Source organism: Geotrypetes seraphini, chromosome 8 (assembly GCF_902459505.1).
Source record: "Geotrypetes seraphini chromosome 8, aGeoSer1.1, whole genome shotgun sequence".
NCBI classification, from domain to species: Eukaryota; Metazoa; Chordata; class Amphibia; order Gymnophiona; family Dermophiidae; genus Geotrypetes; species Geotrypetes seraphini.
This window is the reverse complement of record NC_047091.1, coordinates 95,613,565-95,632,826: the sequence shown is the minus strand read 5'-3', so window position 1 is coordinate 95,632,826 and position 19,262 is coordinate 95,613,565. Positions and strand designations below refer to the sequence as shown.

Below are 19,262 nucleotides of genomic sequence, written 5' to 3'. Positions count from 1 at the left end.
GTCTTTTAAAGTACCTTTGTATTATATTTGGGGTTATTGAGATTGGTTAATAGCTAACAGAAAACAATGACTATACAGTGTATCTTAAATATTTTTAGCTCTAGCACATTATTGTAAATGGAGCAAATGTTTTTCGCAGCACACTAACCCCTCTCTTTTACGAACGCATAGTGTGGGTTTTAGCACCAGCAGTGGCAGTAGCTACTCCGATGCCAGTGCTAAAACCCGCGCCATGCGTTCGTAAAAGAGGAGGTAAATGAAGCAAATGTTTTTCACGGCATATTATAATTGAAATTACAAAATTGCAAAGCCAATAAAAAATTAAATTTGAGTCTCGGATCCAAGATGGCCGCTGCATGTCTGCTGCAGTGAGGACGCCGTCGAAGGTTTCCTCTAACTATGCCGAAAAGACGGGGAAGGAACGTCGGAGGAGCCTCCCGGCGACCCTTAACTCCAGCGGTTACTATTGATGATTTTCTCCGACGCCTACAACGGGAGCAAGAAGAGTCGGGTGCCAGCTTGCTGGGGACGCCGCCGGAGAGTAGCGCGGTGGTGAGATCCCCTGGGCTCGATGTCACTCTCAGCCCCGACGTCAGGATGCCACCCCTTCAACCGACGCCGCAAGCAGCTAGCTCTCCACGGGACCAGAATGCACCCGAGGAGATAGCTTCTTCTTCGTTCCCAGAGGCTAGCATGGAGGGCTCGCCGAACACAACAACGCAGAGTGACATGCTCTCTCTGCAAGGACTTGCGACCGGGACAACAGAGGCTGGGGGAATGCAAGACGCCACTGAGGTAAAGCTAACTTCAGAACATTTAGATACTACACCATTACAACTTTTTTCACCTACAAAACCCCCTAAAGTTACACTTGATGCAATTTGGGACTTGGTAGTGAATTTGGGGAATTCTTTAAATCCTCAAATAAAAAGTTTGGACAAAGAATTAAAAGAATAAAAAGAAGAAATAAATGTGTTAAAACAGGATATTTCTCAATTAAAAACAGAGTCACAAAATACAAGTAAGGAGCTAATATCTTTAAAACAAAATCAAGATTTGCTGGTTAAAGATAATATAATACTCAGGAGGAAGTTGGAAGCTCAGGAGAATAATGGTCGAATTAACAATTTGAGATTTATAAATTTTCCAAAGATCTTGTCAACTTCTCCTAGAGAAATGGTGAAAAGGTATTTTATGGAAATATTGGAAATTCCTGAAAGCTCCTTACCTCCTCTTACAAGAGTGTATTACCTTCCTGCCAAGCCCCAATCCAAAGAAGAAGGAAAAATTGAGGAACCCCGGGAGAGATCATTGGACATTTCCGCAATACTGGAACAATCGGATAGAGAATTGGCTGTTCCAGCCACTCTCTTGTTGTCTGTTGCTTTGGCTCCAGACAAGGATTGGATATTAAAACTTTTCTTTAAAAATAGGTCCAAAGACTTCCTGGGACATCATATTCAGATTTTCCCCGATGTCTCTAGAGAGACTCAAAAAAGAAGGAAAGAATTTCTACTTCTAAAACCTGGAGTGACTCAAATAGGGGGTATTTTCTTTCTGAGATATCCATGTAAATGTGTGGTTAGATATTTATCATTGAAGTATATTTTTACAGAGCCGTCTCAACTGATTAGTTTTCTTTCAGAGAAACGTCTTGAAAAAGGAATAACAGCGCCCATGGAAGGTTAGCTCCCCGCACTGTAGTAAGACATGGATTTTCTTTTAATTAATTTGATTTATATTTGGCCTACTCTTTAAATCTTGGATCCAATATATGGAGGACTAGTGTGTGATCAGCTAGATCATTATTACTTTATTTATCTATTTTTATTTTCAAATTGAATTATGATTGTGGTATATCTTAATTTTGGAAATTTAGTTCAGTATGTTGTTTGATCTCACTTTACTGTACAAGATGTATGTGCTTGGTAATATTGTAAAACTCTATAAATAAAAAAAAAAAAAGAAAAAATTAAATTTGAGAGTTATTTTTTTAATGTTCTTTAAACTGTGTATAGGTAATTGTAACAATGGTGAAACTAAAGTAGATAAAATAGAATTGCTAATCAATGCAATTGATGTGCTTGTTTGTGAGTGCAAATTAACTTAAAATGTAGCTCGATAGTCGACAAGCAAATACGCATTTCATCATCCACCATCTGATGCAATTCTCTTTTTTTCGATTTAATTTCTGTTAGAGCAGAAAATCCAAGTTCGCAAAGATAAGAAGATCCAACCGGTAACAAAGCCTTGATTGCTTTGTTGCTTAAGTTAGGATAACTATTGCATAAAAAAATAAAATTACTTACTGTTAGTTTTCAAGGACCAGTCACATCAAAGAATGATACTTGTCTAGGCGGTTGTATCCTTATGCGTACAGACACTCATAACATTGACAAACTCTTGCCATATGCGATATATATGTCATCTATTCTAGTATACTTATGAAGGAAACTTTTAAAAATAAAATAAAATTCTGGAATCTCTCGTGGCACAGCTGGAATCTCTTTGGGATACATCACTGTGCCATGGCATACAGTTTGAGAGACACTGCCGTATATACTCGAATATAAACTGAGTTGACCTTCCTCCCCCCCCCAAAAGGAGGAAAAAAGGTTTGACTTGAACATAAACCAGGGGTTTATATTCAAGTGCCCCTCTCTGTCTCCAGCCCCTCTCCCTTCCTAGCCTGCTCTGCACACAGCCCCTCTCCCTTCCTCTCCTGATGTCTTGCAGGTCTCCCCCATAAGCCCCGGTGGTCCAGCGGTGGGCTGGGACAAAATCCCTACCTTTAAAGCCCTGGTGGTCCAGTGGTGAACTGGGACTGGAGTGATCTTACTCTCCTGCCCTGTGCAGAGCCGCTACCTGTAAGGGCTATCACAAGTTCTCATGGTAACCTTGTTAGTTCCCTTGGACTCGTGAGGTTCCCATGAGTACTCATAGCAGCCATTTCAGATAGTGGTTCTGCATGGGGCAGGAGCATAGGAAGATCGCTCTTACTCCAGTTCACCGCTTGACCACCAAGGCTTTACAGGTAGGTTTTTTTAAAAGTCTGGGAGGTGGGAGAGAGGTGGGATGTGTCAGAGTTGACTTGAGACAGGAGGAGGGAAGGATCCCTCCTGTCCCGGACCACCGGGGCCTACATCAGGCCTGGTGAGGTCTGCAACAGGTCCAGGAAGGGGCGGGTGGGTGCTGACCCAAATATAAATTGCAACAGGTCCAGGAGGGAGTGGGTGGGTGCTGATCCGACTATAAACAGACTCCCATTTTTGGGCTATTTTTTGGCCCCAAAATCTTGATTTATATTCAAGTATATACAGTTATTGTACATTTTGTTTTTGTTTACTATGGATGGCATTTACAGTTTGTAATAATGCTGAAGAAAAAGTAGGATTTAAAACTTTTTGTAATCTTATAAAATTTATTATCCCAGGACAAGCAGGCAGCATATTCTCACATGTGGGTGACGTCATCCATGGAGCCCTGGTACAGACAGCTTTAACAATGTATTGCCACTTTAAGAACTTAAGAAAGTTTGTGAACTGCCTGCACCACGCTTTCGCGATTGCTTTCCCGCCAGGCTCATGGTACCTCAGTTCTTAGTTTTCCGTGGAGCTAAGAAGTCGTGTTTTTGAATGCTGTTCAAATTTTGTTATTGTGCCTTCCCGCTCACACGTTATTCTTCTTTTCTTTTCCTTTAATTTTGAAGTTTACTTAACTTTTTGAAAAAAAAAAAAAGCAGGTAAATTTTTTTTTCTCTCTTTTCACTTTGTGAGCGTTGCCTGACGAGGCCTTTTCTTTTCCTCAGCCATTGAGTTCGATTTGGCTGAGGCGTTCTTTCAGTCGATGTCCCGGCTGTTAAGGAGTTTAAGAAATGCTGCAGGTGCCAAAGGCAAATTTCCATCACTGACCTCCGTAGTTGGTGCTTGCAGTGCCTTGGCCTGGAGCACCATGTAGAATCTTGTGCTCGGTGTTCTACACTGCAGAAATGTTCCATCAAGAAATGGAAACTTCAACAAAAAAATTTGTTTGGCTCTGGTATGGACACAGAGAAGACATCACAGCCTTCGATGTCTGAAGACATCGCTCTGTCTGGTAAGCCAGCTTTCTAACAGGTGTCGTAGGTCACCCTTGCATCGAGTCCCTTGATGCCGGCCAAGCAACAACCTCTTGCACGTTGCATCTCCCACATCAAGGTGTGCATCCTCTTCGAGGTCACCCTCTCTGAGACAAGATGCAGCACCGATGGTACTGGCAGAAAGGCTAAAGGTACCGGTGCTTTCCATGAAAAGCTCGATGCACTTTTCCAGGTGAGTGATATGTTTAAACTCATTACCCTGACATTCACTCCTTCGGTACCAACCCAGCCTGAGCATAAAGCCACCAGGTCCTGCGGTATCAACTAGCTATGCTCTCTAGGTCTCACATTCCAGAGAATCCAACTTCCAAGAAATTCCTCAGATTTCAGGTGGCATAACACCATTATTAACACAAGGTTCTGCCTTTTGGCCTTGAATCCTCTCCCAGAGTATTCACCAAGTACTTGGTGGTAGTGGCAGGGGCATTGCAGACTCAGAGTCTCCAGGTGTTCCCTTTTCTGAACAATTAGCTGATCAAAAATCCAGCCTGTCAAGGGGTGATTGTAGTGACTTGCTTAACAATTTTCTTCCTTCAGCAGTTGGGTTTCTAAATCAATTTTCCCAAATCCCAACTTCAGCCCTTTCAGAATCTGCAATTTATCAGAGCTCTGCTAGATACCATTCATCTCGGAGCATTTCTCCCTCAGCAAAGACTAGAAAATTTGGTTCAGCTTTGCACAAAGACTTCTCACCTGACGTCACTCTTGGCCAGGAAAATGATGGTACTACTGGGTCACATAGCTTCCACGGTGCATGTTACTCCATTTGTGAGACTTCCATCTCAGGACGCTTCAGTGGACTCTCACATCTCAGTGGTCTCAAGCTCTCAACCCATTGTCTCAACACATTACCGTCACACCTTCACTTAGACAATCTCTGCCAATCTCTTCCAATCTTTCCAGAGGGTGGTTGTTCCACACACTTCCACAGAAGGTTCTGACAACGGAATCGTCCATTGGGGAGCTCATCTGGAAGTTCTTTGCACTCAAGGTCACTGGTCGCCCAGGACCACCTTTGCCATATAAATCTGTTGGAACTCTGAGCGATCTACAATGCTCTTAAAGCTTTTCAGCACATTGTCACCATGTCCTTCTTATCTGCAAGGACAATCAGGTCGCAAAGTATTACATAAACAAGCAAGGCGGCACGGGCTCTCTCCGTCTTTGTCAGGAAGCCCAAAAGATTTAGACCTGGGCGATTGCTCACAACATATTCCTGAAAGCAATATACATCCAAGGAGAAAATAATTCTCTTGCAGAAAAGCTCAGCAGGTTTCTTCAGCCACATGAGTGGATGCTCAACTCTGCAGTTCTTCATCACATCTTCTCTCAGCGGGGGACTCCTCAGAGAGACTTGTTTGCATCCCCCCTCAACCACAAGCTGCCCCAGTTTTGCTCCAGGCAGTACTCTTCCCCCAATGGCTAGAAGCGGATGCTTTTCTACTGGATTGGACGCACAAGTTTCTCTATGCATTTCCTCCATTCCCTCTCATCCTCAAGACACTTGTCAAGCTCAAACCGGAGGAGGCCGCCATAATTCTCATAGCTCCTTGGTGGCCCAGACAATCCTGGTTTTCCCTTCTATTTCAACTCAGGATCAAGGAACCAATCCCTCTTCAGATTTGTCCATCTCTTCTCACGCAGAGTCATGGATCTCTTCTGCATCCCAATCTTCAGTCGTTGCACCTGACAGCTTGGTACCTCTTGGGCTGACATTGGCAGACCTTCATCTTTCCCAGCCTGTCAGACTCATTTTGGAAGCTTAACAACACAAAATGATGCGGATTTCCACGTGGTGTACTCTTCATCATCATGATGCTAAATCCACTTCTGTATCTTCAGTACATTTATCAATTCAGGCCTCAAGATTACTTCGATCAGAATTCATCTCAGTGCTATCAACGCTTTTCATAGACCAGTTGACGGAAAAACCTTTCACTGCTCATCCTCTTGTATCCAGATTTATGTTAGATTTTATTAGTTTTACGGATTATAGGCACCAACAAATTAGATAAGGTTCACTGGCGGAGAGTTCCTTGGTTGGATCATTTTATTGGGGAATTATGTCCCCTATTAATTCTTATGTACAGCAGAAATGAACTATAACTATTAGGAAAAAGATCAGCTCAGAGTTTTTCTGGTCCAATCTACTAAAAGTACTACCTTTCATATCTTCTGATAAGCTGTCAGAAAATCTATGGAAAGACTGGAAGGGATTATCGGAAAGTACCTTTCAAGCTATCTCCCCTTTAGCAACCAAATCAGTGAGTTATGCACGGAAGGCGCCCTGGTTTTTATCTTATCATTGAAAGTTAAAGCAGGAATGTAAGATGATTGGAACAGAAGTGGAAAAAAACAAATTCAGAATCTGACAAGAATATTTGGAGAGTTAACATCAAGAAATATAATTTAGAAATTAGAATTGCAAGAAAAAATTACTATGGGGTTAGGATAGCTAGTTCAGATAATCAAAGTAATACCCTTTTTAAGCTCTGGCGTTCATTAACCTTAGCACAAATACAAAACTATATTCCAACTGCAGAGGAGTTAGCAAATTTTTTTAATAGTAAAATTACACTCATTAGAGATGCATTTCCGGTTGTAAAACCCTGACGACTTGTTTTTAAGCCCCAATAGGCCGACGGCAATTCCAGTGGATCGTTTTTGGAACACCTTTGATCCTGTTTCAGAAACTTATGTTTCAAAATTATGTGAAAAGTTGAAAAAATGCAGTTGTAAATTGGACCCATATCCTCCTTATCTTTTTGGGAATACTCCTTTACAAGCTATTATATCGCTGACTTCATTATTAAATCATTTTCTTGAAAATGGTTACTTTTCGTTGAGTAAGGGGAACATAACTTTGACACCATTATTGAAAAGCACCGATCTGGACCCTACAGTTCCCTCTCATTATCGTCCGATCGCAAGTATACCCCTTTTGACAAAAATGATGGAGTCAATTATTTCTAGCCAACTTTCCCAACTACTTGGAGAAATTTTCTATTTTGTTACCATTTCAACATGGTTTAGACCAAACTTTAGTACAGAGACTCTCCTATTATCGTTAATCTCAAAGATTCAAAATTTACAGATACAAAATAAATGTGTGGTATTATTGCAATTTGATCTGTCGGCTGCATTTGATGTCGTTCATCACAACATCCTGATTCGTATGTTATCAGATATTGTTTGAACCAAGTTGTACTGAATTGGTTTAGTAAATTCCTCTCATTGCGATCTATGAGGTATATTTGGAGGGTGAGTCTTCCTCCACTTGGAAATCCAGCTGTGGTGTGCCTCAGGTCTCCGCTGTCTCAAATCTTGTTTAAAAGGTACCTGGGGGCAGGGGGATGTATGGTTGTTGCTGTGGGCTGCTTCAGGCTGCTGCTTCCCTGCACCAGACTACCAGACTTCTAAATGCGGGCTTCGGTCTGCGAGCTGCTTCAGGCTGAGGGTTTCCCAGCACCAGCCTACCAGATGCGCACCTTTGTGTAGGAGGAAGAACCAAGAAAAAAAGAATTCTGAACCAAATTTTTTTTTTTTGGCTTTTCTTCCTCTTCTTCCTTTTCTTGGCTTTGCGTCCTATAGAACGATAAATACAGTATGTTGCTTTTAGTCTAGTTTGAAAATGACTTGAGAAACTAAGGAGTCCTTGGTCTTTGGAGCCATATATCTTTAACTTGGAAATAACCCCCTCCCCCCACATACACACACCTTTTACATAAGCGCAGAAGAGGTTTTTTAGCACTGGTCAGTGTACTGAATGCTCTGCATTCCTCCAACGCTCATAGGAACTCTGATCATTGCAGCAGTGCAGAGCATTCAGTGCGCAGTGTGCTAAAAACTTCTTCCGCTCTTTATAATGGGGGGAGGGGAGTTAGTGGTTATACTGTTATAATTTTTATATAGGGAATACTGTTTTATATAGGGAATACTGTTATAATTTTTATATAGGGAATAAAAATGTTTAGGTAAAACATGTGTTTGTAGTCCTGACGAAGCAGAAGGATCATTAAAAGAGCTTGTAAAGAGTAATAAAAAGGTAGCAAATTTGTTAATGCCCCTCCCTGGTTTTTTTTGTTTTGTTTTGTTTTTTAACAGTGAAAAAGGTAGGCGATAATACTAGGAAAAAGATGCAGCGTGTTCCTGGGCAGTAAAATTATGTTTTTACTTTATGCACTGTGACACAGATGCAGTACTTTTACCCCTTACTTCTCTGTGGATAATGGAATAGTTATGGGAATTGTCCAACAATTTTTCATAAGCACATCCGATGAGGGAGGTGGTATGTTAGACAGAGCCTAGGAACAGATCAGAATTATTTATGAGTTGAGTAATTGTTGGCATCCTTTGAAAAAATGCTTCCTGTATGTTACAGTACAAGAGTTCACTGAGATCTGACTTTTCCTTTTTAGCTTTCCAGTGGAAATCCAGTATATGAGTCCTATTACAAACAGGTATGTTTTAACACTTAATGTTATTCACTTACCATGTGGAAGAAGAGTTTATTTAAGTGTATCAATTTGAATGCATTTGTGGGGTACTTATTAAAGAGAAACTGTTGCATTGCTGATCACTTGAAGCTTTCTCTTTCTTCATTCAGTTAAGCAGTGATGATACATAATATACGGCAGTCAATTTCTTCCCTGGGTACTGAGGTGCAGTGATTTTTTTTTGCCTTCAGTTTATTTTGAGCTTCTCCCTCAATTGGAATCTATCTCAGCTGGGCATCAATTTAATTTAATTTATTTATAACATTTGATTATCTGCTTTTTGTACCAAAGCATATAAGCAGCACAAAACTTCTCCACCCCTCCACTTTGACTTACAGTATAACAATTCAGACCCTGGGTATAACCAGCAGGCCATTTTGGGGGGCTACCCATTCCTCTCTGCTCTCCTCCTCCCCCTGTTAAAAATTTGACCCTTGCTGGTTGGGTTATTTAAGCGCCATCACCTGAAGAGCATTGCTGTACAAACCTCCCCTACTAAGAAGTTGGCGGTGTGCTTTACAGTATTCCTTGTGCATACTCAGTTCATGCATAGAGCTTCCCTTCCCTTTCCACAAGTCTACCTTCAAACCTAGAGTTTGCTCGCAGTGATTCACATGCACTTCCCTGTGTATCACCGCTTTTAATGTATCTTCCTGTTTCTGGCAGGGCTGCACATGACAGAGCCTTCTGGGGCCAGCTGCAGGCAATATATGTGAATTGCTGTTGCTGCTTCTGATGACCTTTAGGAGTAAAGACAAGTATGAAGGTAGACCAGGGGTGGGTGGAGGAAACTTAAGAGGGAGAGAAACTGGATCACATGTGGTGTGGAGGAAGACTTTGAGCTGGCCCTGTGTACATTAAGATTCCTATAGAAAACCCAGTGCTCACTTCCCCTTCTGTTCAGACAAAGGATGGAAGGATGGAGGGAGGGAGCATGAACTTGGGACACAGGATGGAGGGAGGGGAACTTGAACTTAGGACATAGGATGGAAGAATGGAGAGAGTGAGGGAAAGAAATGCTGAGGTGGGGAGGGAATAGAAAGGGAGGGCAAGAGTGACTGAGTGATAGGGAAAGAGAGATGGTGCACATGGGGAAATAAAGAAAGAGGTGAATTGTTGGGCATAGGGAGGGAGAAAAACATGTTGGACATGGTGGGAGAGGCATGAGGTACAGATGCATGAGGTACAGACATGTTGGATGTGGTGGTAGAGAGGGAACAGATGAAGTACAGTACTTTATTTTGAGAACTATTTCTTTAATGTTTAATGTTTTTATAGACTGTGTACTGTACACCAGTGGTTCCCAACCCTGTCCTGGAGGACCACCAGGCCAGTCAGGTTTTCAGGATAGCCCTAATAAATATGCATGGATCAGATTTGCATGCCTGGCACCTCCATTACATGCAAATCTCTCTCATGCATATTCATTAGGGCTATCCTGAAAACCCAACTGGCCTGGTGGTCCTCCAGGACAGGGTTGGGAACCGCTGCTGTACACGATCTGAGTTGCATACAAATTCAGCTTAAGAACTGTTTAAAAAATAGAATCTGTTCTTAACCCAGGGACTTAAGGTATAAGCACTGTAGTTTGAAATAGAGTGAAAGTACATCACAATGAGAGGTTTTTGGTTGTTTTGGGGATTTTTTTTTACAGGATGAGGAGACATTTCATTGATAATACAATTGTTCATTTTGCTAGTATCTGCAGGCCTCAGTTATTTGTGGTTAGTAGGGTGGCTTGTCATTACATTACATTAGTGATTTCTTTTCCGCCTTTACCTTGCGGTTCAAGGCAGATTACATAAGAATTGTTATGATATTAAGAAGTACATATTGTTAAGGTAATAAGAAGTTCTTAAGGAATAGTTTGAACATTTTCTAATTTGCCAAGAAGTAGATAGATTTGTAGGAGGAGTTTGGGGCATGTCTGGGTTGTGTTATATTGGTTTTATGTATTTTTTTTTTTTTGAAGAGTAGGGTTTTTGTTTCTTTTTTGAAGGCTTTGTAGTCTGTGGTCAGAATCAGCAGATTGATGAGTTGTCTGTCCATTTTCGCTGCTCTGGTGGTCAGTTTTCTTCGTTTGATGTTTTTGGTCGGTGGGTGTGTGAATATTGTGTGGGTTCTCCTGTGTCTGGTTGAGGAAGATTGAATTAGTTGATTGTTCCAGTAGGTTGGGCTGTCTCCGTTTATAGCTTTAAATAGTAGGCAGTGGAATTTGAAGTGTACTCTGGCTTGTATTGGGAGCCAGTGTGAGTCGTGGTATGCCTCTGTGATGTGGTCGTATTTTTTCAGCGAATAGATGAGTCTTAGGGCTGTGTTTTGTATGGTTTGTAGTTGTTTTATCGTGGGTTTCAGGGCAGGGGAGATATAGTATGTTGCAGTAGTCTATTATGTATTATGTTTGATTTATTGGTGACTCCTCCCTGTTTTTTCCTTTTTTGTTTTTTATTGGTTGAAAGTGTTTGACGTCATTTTGGATCTGCCTCTGCGGGCTCTCCTTCTTCCCTCCCAGCCGGTTCTGCTCCAGCCGTACGATCCTGATGAAGGGTTTCACCCGAAACCGGTTGATCTAATGACTATTCTGGGCTCCTGCAATTTTCATTGACTTCATTTGGCTCGTTTTAAAAGCTAAGTTGGCTGTGGTTTCATTTTGCATCTTGGGATTAGGCTGGGGAGGACTCTATGAGTGGGTTTTCAGTTTGTTCACTCTCTCACTAGTTCACAGTTTGTGACTTATTTCTTGATATTAATTCTGCATTGTTGATTTTGCACACTAGGGACGCTCAATGATGGTGTGCAGGCGGGGTGATTCACCTTCGTCTTTGTAAGTGGAAGCGCTGGAGTTTGTTCTCCCATCGCTAATAACCTCACACTGAGAGCGTCCCTATTCCTAAATTGACATTTATTATTAGTGTGGTGTGGTTTGTCAATAGTGATTGGCTGATATACACACTCATAGAGTCCTTATTGACATTTTTGCCTCCTTTTTTGTATCTTTTGAAGCACCTTTTGGCAAACGTTGAGGAGTTTATTGTAGCAGTAGTCTATTAGGCATAGGATTAGTGATTGAACCACGAGTTTAAATTGTTTTCTGTTGAAGAATTTTCAGACGTCTTAGGTTTCTCATAGTTGCAAGACAAATGTCAGGAAGTTCTGCTTTACGCAGCGAGTGGTGGACGCATGGAATGCTCTTCCACAGGAGGTTATTAAGGAATCCACTGTGCTAGGATTCAAAGGCAAATTAGATGCACATCTCCTTATGAGAGGCATAGAGGGATATGGGTGATTAGAACAATCAGGTGTATACCTGACTGGGCCTCCGCGTGTGCGGATCGCCGGACTCGATGGACCATGGGTCTGATCCGGAGATGGCAATTCTTATGTTCTTATGTTCTTATTATTTTGTTGATTTGTGATTACATGGTATATAGCCTCTGTCTATCAGCACTCCGTGGAGTTTTAGCTTGGGTTGAATGGGGTATGAGATAGAGTTAATTACTAGGTTAGTCAAGGTTGGAGTTTTGCTGTTTTTTAGGAGGATGAAGTTTGTTTTGTCAGGGTTAAGCTTTAGTTTGTGTTCTTTCATCCATGTTGCTACTGCTTCGAATGTTCTTTGTATTGTGCCTACCATGGAGGAAGCTGATTGGTCGAAGGGGAGGAGTATGGTGATGTCATCTGCATAACAATGCCTAGTTTGTCTAGGTAGGAGCTTAGGGAGGCAATGTATAGGTTGAAGAGTGTGGGAGACAGGTGATCCTTGGGTTACTCCACATGGGTTGGACCATGGTTCTGATTTTTCTTTTTTGTCATGAAGCCAGCCTTGAAAATAGAGTAGGTGGGTTGCTCTGTTACTTAAAAGATCCGCAGTGATTTAGGGGCCATAGGGAGAGATGTTTATCCATGTGTTCTAGAGAAATCTCAGCAAGCTGTAAATGCACTTCTTGGCACTTTCTAGTGACTTGTGGAAAAATAAACAGAGCACTAAGCAATAACATGTTGCAGGCTGTGTGCAGCTGTGCCTTGAAATGTTAAATCTGCCTTTATACTATGACAGTGCACAGATCTTAATATTTTCTTATTTTGTGAACATACCCAATGCTAATACTTTTGGTATCAATTGGAAAGCCTAGGTTTGATTCCTGGCTCAGATTTTAGCCTACTGGTCTTCTGGAGGGCTTGATGTTATCCCAGGACAAGCAGGCAGTATATTCTCACAGATGGTGATGCCATCCACAGAACCCCGGTATGGAGAGTGCAAAAGTGTACTGTCACTTTAAACTTCTTCAGAAGTCTCAAGTCTGTACCTTGCACGTGCTGGTGCCTTCCTACCTGACATCGGCTCACGGGACCATCAGTTCTCAGTTTTCCATAGAGCTGAGAAGTCATGTTTCTCAGTTCTCTCCACAGTGCATCAAACTGTTATTGTGCCTTCCCGAGTTTATTTTCTACAGTATTTGGTTTTTCTTTTCATATTTTATCTCATATTTTAATTTTCTTTAAAATTTTTCCTTTTTCGGTTTTTGGGCCTTCTGGCCTTGTGAAGCCTGATTTTAGGCTGTGGGCTATATCTTCTACTTGACCCTCACTGAACTAGTGAGTCCTTCGACTTCACATCGACGGTTTTTCCCTCAATGTCCAAACCTACCAAGTGATTTAAGCTGTACACTTGGTGCAACAGGACCATTTATGGCACTGACTCACACAATTAGTGCCTTCAGTCTCTAGGCCCTGAGTCCTGGAGTCCTGTAAGTACTGCCGCCTGTTACAGAAGAGATTCCTGAAGACTAGACAGCTCCAGCATGAAAAACTCTTCGATTCTTCGTCGAGAGGATTGAGAATATCTGCCACTTCTGATACTGAGCCTCAAACATCTACATCGACATTGAAACTGGCACCAATGCCCAACTCGACGTCTGCTTTGACTCCTTTGCCTCCATTGGGGGATACCTAGTAAGAAAGTTAAGAAGCATAAGCGTGCTTCCCCTCCCTGACGAGCATCGGAGTCTTCTCAGGTGTATACTCCATCAACACACTTAAAGCATTGGCGACCAAGAGACTCTTTCCTTTTCTACAAGTGGTGTCCCTGCAAAGAAGTGCCTCTTCATCAAAGTTATCAACGCCTAGACACTCTTCAGCACCTACTGTATTGATGTCCGCCACGGTACTGGTGCCATCGATCCAGGAGCAGATTCAAGAGCTAGTGCAGAGGGAGTTGGCTTCTACATTTCAGACACAGGCAACTCATGCCACCACTTGACGCCACTGGTACAGGTCCGGCCTGAGCATTGCTCCTCAAGGGCCTCAAGAACCAGGTCAAGAACTTTCCGCCAATGTCAATCAAGAACCAGAACATCAAGGCATTGAAACTCATCTTCCCACTTGATGTCGAACTGGCACCGTCGACATTCCAGGAGTGCTTCTAGGAGCTCATACCTTTTTCACAGCTGGCGTTCCTCTTCACATCATTGCTCATCCTAGAAAGTCTTTATCGCATCAAAACCTCAGATTTATCCCACCACACCTATTCTGAGTGCCCAGACCTCTCAGCAGGAGAATCATATGGCATTTTTTCTGACCCATCTCCACCAACATCACCATGCTGAAGATCACCTCCAGAAAGTCTGTTGTTCAAATAATTCATAAGACAAATGTATCATGATCTTACAATAAAAATGGATACGGAGTCAGATCAGGCAAGAGGAGCAGTAGCAGAAGCAAGAGAGGTAGCAGGAGAAAGGGAGAAAAACAGTTTTAAAGCAGTTTTAAAGCAGAGGAAGGAGACAGAGAAGAGCAGGAGGCTAGGGGCAGGGCGAGAGTTAGCTCCGCCCACCCCCACCGCATCGGAGAGTCAGCAACCGAACTCCCCCATAAAAGGGGGCGGAGCCAAGGGCGAACGCGGTGCATAGCATCAGGCAAGAGGAGCAGCAGCAGAAGCAAGAGAGGTAGCAGGAGAAAGGGAGAAAAGCAGTTTTAAAGCAGTTTTAAAGCAGAGGAAGGAGACGGAGAAGAGCAGGAGGCTAGGGGCAGGGCGAGAGTTAGCTCCGCCCACCCCCACCGCATCGGAGAGTCAGCAACCGAACTCCCCCATAAAAGGGGGCGGAGCCAACGGCGCGCAGCCGTTAGGCGCGCGGCGAAGGCGAGCGGCAAAGGCGCTCGCCTTAGCGAGAGCGCCTTTGCGAAGGGCCTCAAGAAGGGCCAAGTCACTACACCCAAGAGCACAGGGAAGGACTGAAAGGTAAAGAAGCAGCAAGCACAGAAGCACAGAAGGTAAGAATAAGCAGGCGCAGAAGGGACGAACACACTCAAGCAGCAGTAAGGTAAGGAAGAGAAAAGACAGCACACACAAGAAGGCAGCAAACACACACAAGCAAAAGTTAGGCAAGGTTGTGCAAAAGTAGCAGGCACAGAAGGAACAAATACACAAGTAAAAGTAAAGAAAGGTAGAGCTTAGGCAGCCCACACAAAAGAAGAAGGCAGCAAGGCAAGAAGCAAGTGCAGAAGGAAGCAGGCACAGAAGGAGCACATACTTAACTGTTTTCTTAAAGTAGTAACCCCGATGGAAGCAGAAGGTAACCAGAAGACGAGCTTTCCAGTGTTCTGCACGGACTGTCGTATGTATGACTACCTCCCCTCGGGAAGACAGTCATACGTATGCAGTCGGTGTCAGGAGCTGGAAAGCTTGAGGAAAGAAGTTAAGCGACTTGAGGACAAGATACAGGAGCTAGAAGGACTTTACAGCACAGAGGACCCTACCAGGGCATTTGAAGACTTCAAGAGTGAGAGACACATCGAGAAGGAAGTCAGGGAACTCGAGGAATTCATTGAGGAAGCTTACAGGAGGAGGGTGGAAGAGAACGAACTCCAGAGGAGAGATGAAGTTACACCAACACCAACTTGTAAGGGGGAGCAAGAAGTAGGTGACCTCATAGATGACACCCACAGAAGAATACCACACGAGGGGGAAGAATTGGGTAGTCGATGCCCAGAAGAAGAGAGAGCAAAGCATGTCGAGGACATTGACCTGAGACCGAAACGTCAACTGAAGAAGGGAAAGTCAACAATCCTGGTGGGAGACTCGATACTGAGGCATGTGGACAGCCACATAGCAGGAGGGAGAGAGGATCGACTGGTGACCTGCCTCCCAGGAGCGAGAACCAAGGACATCGTGGACAAAATTGGGATGATACTGGAAGGAGCGGAGACGGAAGAGACCGCAGTAATGATCCACATCGGGACGAATGATGTCAGCAGGAGAGACTACAGAAGAGGCACGCTGATAGAACAGTTCAGGATTTTGGGAAGGAAGCTGAAGATGAGGACCCAGAATATAGCATTCTTAGAGATCCTACCGGTACCGAGGGCAGATGTGAAAAGGCAGGAAGAACTACAATCAATAAATGCGTGGATGAGGAGATGGTGTGAGGAAGAAGGGTTCCTCTTCGTGAGAAACTGGACAACGTTCTGGGGCAAGAGCAAGCTCTACAGGAGAGCTGGACTGCACCTGAGCACGGCAGGAACAAGACTTCTAGCAAACAACATCAAGAGAGGACTAGAACAGGCTTTAAACTAAGAGAAAGGGGAAAGCCGACAGTCAACCTAGCGTCGATGATTCGGAAGAAGGTATCCAGTGAAGATACTGAGGGGAAAAAAGGCTGGGAAGAAACAAGGGACAAATTACAGGAGTCAACTAACCCAGAGGAGGAGGTTAGAAAGATTGTAGCAAAAGAGAAGACACCAAAGACCGAAGCACAGGGAAAAGAAATGAAGACCACAAAATACCAGGATCTAAACTGCATATATACTAATGCAAGGAGCCTAAGAAACAAAATGGGGGAACTAGAAGCCATGGCCAATATCGAGGACATAGACATCATTGGAATCACTGAAACGTGGTGGAATGAGGAAAACAAATGGGATACGGCACTGCCAGGGTACAAGCTCTATCGCCAGGACAGGTCAGGACAGAAAGGAGGAGGAATAGCCCTATACGTAAAAGAAAGCATACAATCGACAAGAATGGACACAGCAGAGACGACCAACAAACTGGAATCGCTATGGGTTAAAATAACGGGTAGGAAAGGGCATGAAATAAAGATGGGACTATACTATCGTCCACCCGGGCAAACCGGAGATAACGATAAAGAAATGGATGCCGAGATGAAGCGAGAATGCAAAAGCGGTTACACAGTTGTTATGGGAGACTTCAACTACCCTGGGATAGACTGGAGTCTTGGAAGCTCAAGATGCGCTAGGGAGACAGAATTCCTGGAGGCTATACAAGATTGCTTCATGGAGCAGCTTGTTAGAGAACCGACGAGAGGAAATGCCACTCTGGATCTAATCCTAAATGGACTAAGGGGACCTGCAAAGGAAGTGGAATTAGTGGGACCGTTGGGAAACAGCGATCATAACATGATCAAGTTCAAGGTTGAAGTAGGAATACCGAACGGAAAGAGAACCATAGCGACAACATTCAACTTCAGGAAAGGAAACTATGAAGCAATGAGGGAAATGGTAAGGAAGAAACTTAGGAACACTTCCAAAAAATGGCAAACAGTAGAACATGCCTGGTCTTTTTTCAAGGACACGGTGAGCGAGGCGCAAAATCTGCACATCCCCAGATTCAGAAAGGGGTGCAAAAAGAGTCGAACAAAAGACCCGATATGGATGACTAAAATAGTGAAGGAAGCGATAGCCAATAAGAAAAATTCATTCAGGAAATGGAAAAAGGACAAAACTGAAGGGAACCAGAAGGAGCACAGGAAGTATCAAAAAGAATGTCACTGTGCGGTTCGAAAAGCCAAAAGAGAGTATGAAGAGAGGCTAGCCAGGGAGGCACGAAATTTCAAACCATTCTTCAGATATGTTAAAAGGAAACAGCCAGCTAGGGAGGAGGTAGGACCGCTGGACGAAGGAGACAGGAAGGGAGCGGTGAAGGAGGAGAAAGAAGTCGCAGAAAGACTCAACATGTTCTTCTCGTCTATATTTACAAACGAAGACACAACCAACATACCGGAACCTGAGCAAAACTTCAATGGAAATCAAGCAGAAAAATTAACATCCATGGAAGTGAGCCTTGATGATGTACACAGGCAGATAGAAAAACTTAAAACTGACAAATCCCTGGGTCCGGACGGAATCCATCCAAGGGTTCTGAAGGAATTAAAGGAAGAGATAGCGGAACTACTGCAGCAAATTTGCAACCTATCCTTGAAAACAGGTGTGATCCCAGAGGATTGGAAGATAGCCAACGTCACGCCCATCTTTAAAAAGGGATCAAGAGGTGACCCGGGAAACTACAGACCAGTGAGTCTGACCTCGGTTCCGGGGAAAATGGCGGAAGCACTGATTAAAGAACACATCGATGAACATTTGGAAAGAAACGAACTTCTGATAACAAGCCAACATGGTTTCTGCAGGGGGAGATCATGCCTAACGAACTTATTGCACTTCTTCGAAGGAATTAACAAACGGATGGACAGAGGAGACCCCATAGACATCATATACCTTGATTTCCAAAAAGCCTTTGACAAGGTGCCTCACGAGCGTCTACTCCGGAAACTGAAGAACCATGGAGTGGACGGAGACGTACATAGATGGATCAGAAACTGGTTGGTGGGTAGGAAACAGAGGGTAGGGGTAAAGGGCCACTACTCGGACTGGATGAGGGTCACGAGTGGTGTTCCGCAGGGCTCGGTGCTCGGGCCGCTGCTATTTAATATATTCATAAATGATCTAGAAACAGGCATGAAGTGTGAGATAATAAAATTTGCGGACGATACAAAACTATTTAGTGGAGCTGGGACTAAAGAGGAATGTGAAGAATTGCAAAGGGACTTGAACAAACTGGGGGAATGGACGGCGAGATGGCAGATGAAGTTCAACGTTGAGAAATGTAAAGTATTGCATGTGGGAAGCGGAAACCCGAGGTACAACTATACAATGGGAGGGATATTATTGAATGAGAGTAGCCAAGAAAGGGACTTGGGGGTAATGGTGGACATGACAATGAAGCCGACGGCACAGTGCGCAGCGGCCGCTAAGAAAGCAAATAGAATGCTAGGCATAATCAAGAAGGGTATTACAACAAGGACGGTAGAAGTTATCCTGACATTGTATCGGGCGATGGTGCGCCCGCATCTGGAATACTGCGTCCAATATTGGTCACCGTACCTTAAGAAGGATATGGTGTTACTCGAGAGGGTTCAGAGGAGAGCGACACCTTTGATAAAAGGGATGGAAAACCTCTCATACGCTGAGAGATTGGAGAAACTGGGTCTCTCTTCCCTGGAGAAGAGGAGACTTAGAGGGGATATGATAGAGACTTATAAGATCATGAAGGGCATAGAGAGAGTAGAGAGGGACAGATTCTTCAAACTTTCAGAAAATAAAAAAACAAGAGGACATTTGGAAAAGTTGAAAGGGGACAGATTCAAAACTAATGCTAGGAAGTTCTTCTTTACCCAACGTGTGGTGGATACCTGGAATGCACTTCCAGAGGACGTTATAGGGCAGAGTACAGTACTTGGGTTTAAGAAAGGAATGGACAATTTCCTGCTGGAAAAGGAGATAGAAGGGTATAGATAGAGGTTTACTGCACAGGTCCTGGACCTGTTGGGCCGCCGCGT

The 19,262-nt window shown here is 43.4% G+C and overlaps 1 protein-coding gene across 11 annotated transcripts in view; it reads left to right on the top strand.

Moving 5' to 3' along the window:
• Positions 1–19,262, top strand: part of EPS15L1 (epidermal growth factor receptor pathway substrate 15 like 1) — a 395,592-nt gene that overhangs the window by 33,691 nt on the left and 342,639 nt on the right. For 9 of the 11 annotated variants that reach the window (XM_033956496.1, XM_033956490.1, XM_033956493.1 and 6 more), the window contains exon 2: positions 8,557–8,598. The exons of 1 other annotated variant lie outside the window; for it this stretch is intronic. In XM_033956496.1, the coding sequence (XP_033812387.1) occupies positions 8,557–8,598 (42 nt within the window). Of the gene's footprint in view, positions 1–8,556; positions 8,599–9,300; positions 9,401–19,262 lie in introns of those variants that run through there. One more of the 11 variants, XM_033956492.1, reaches the window with a different exon arrangement.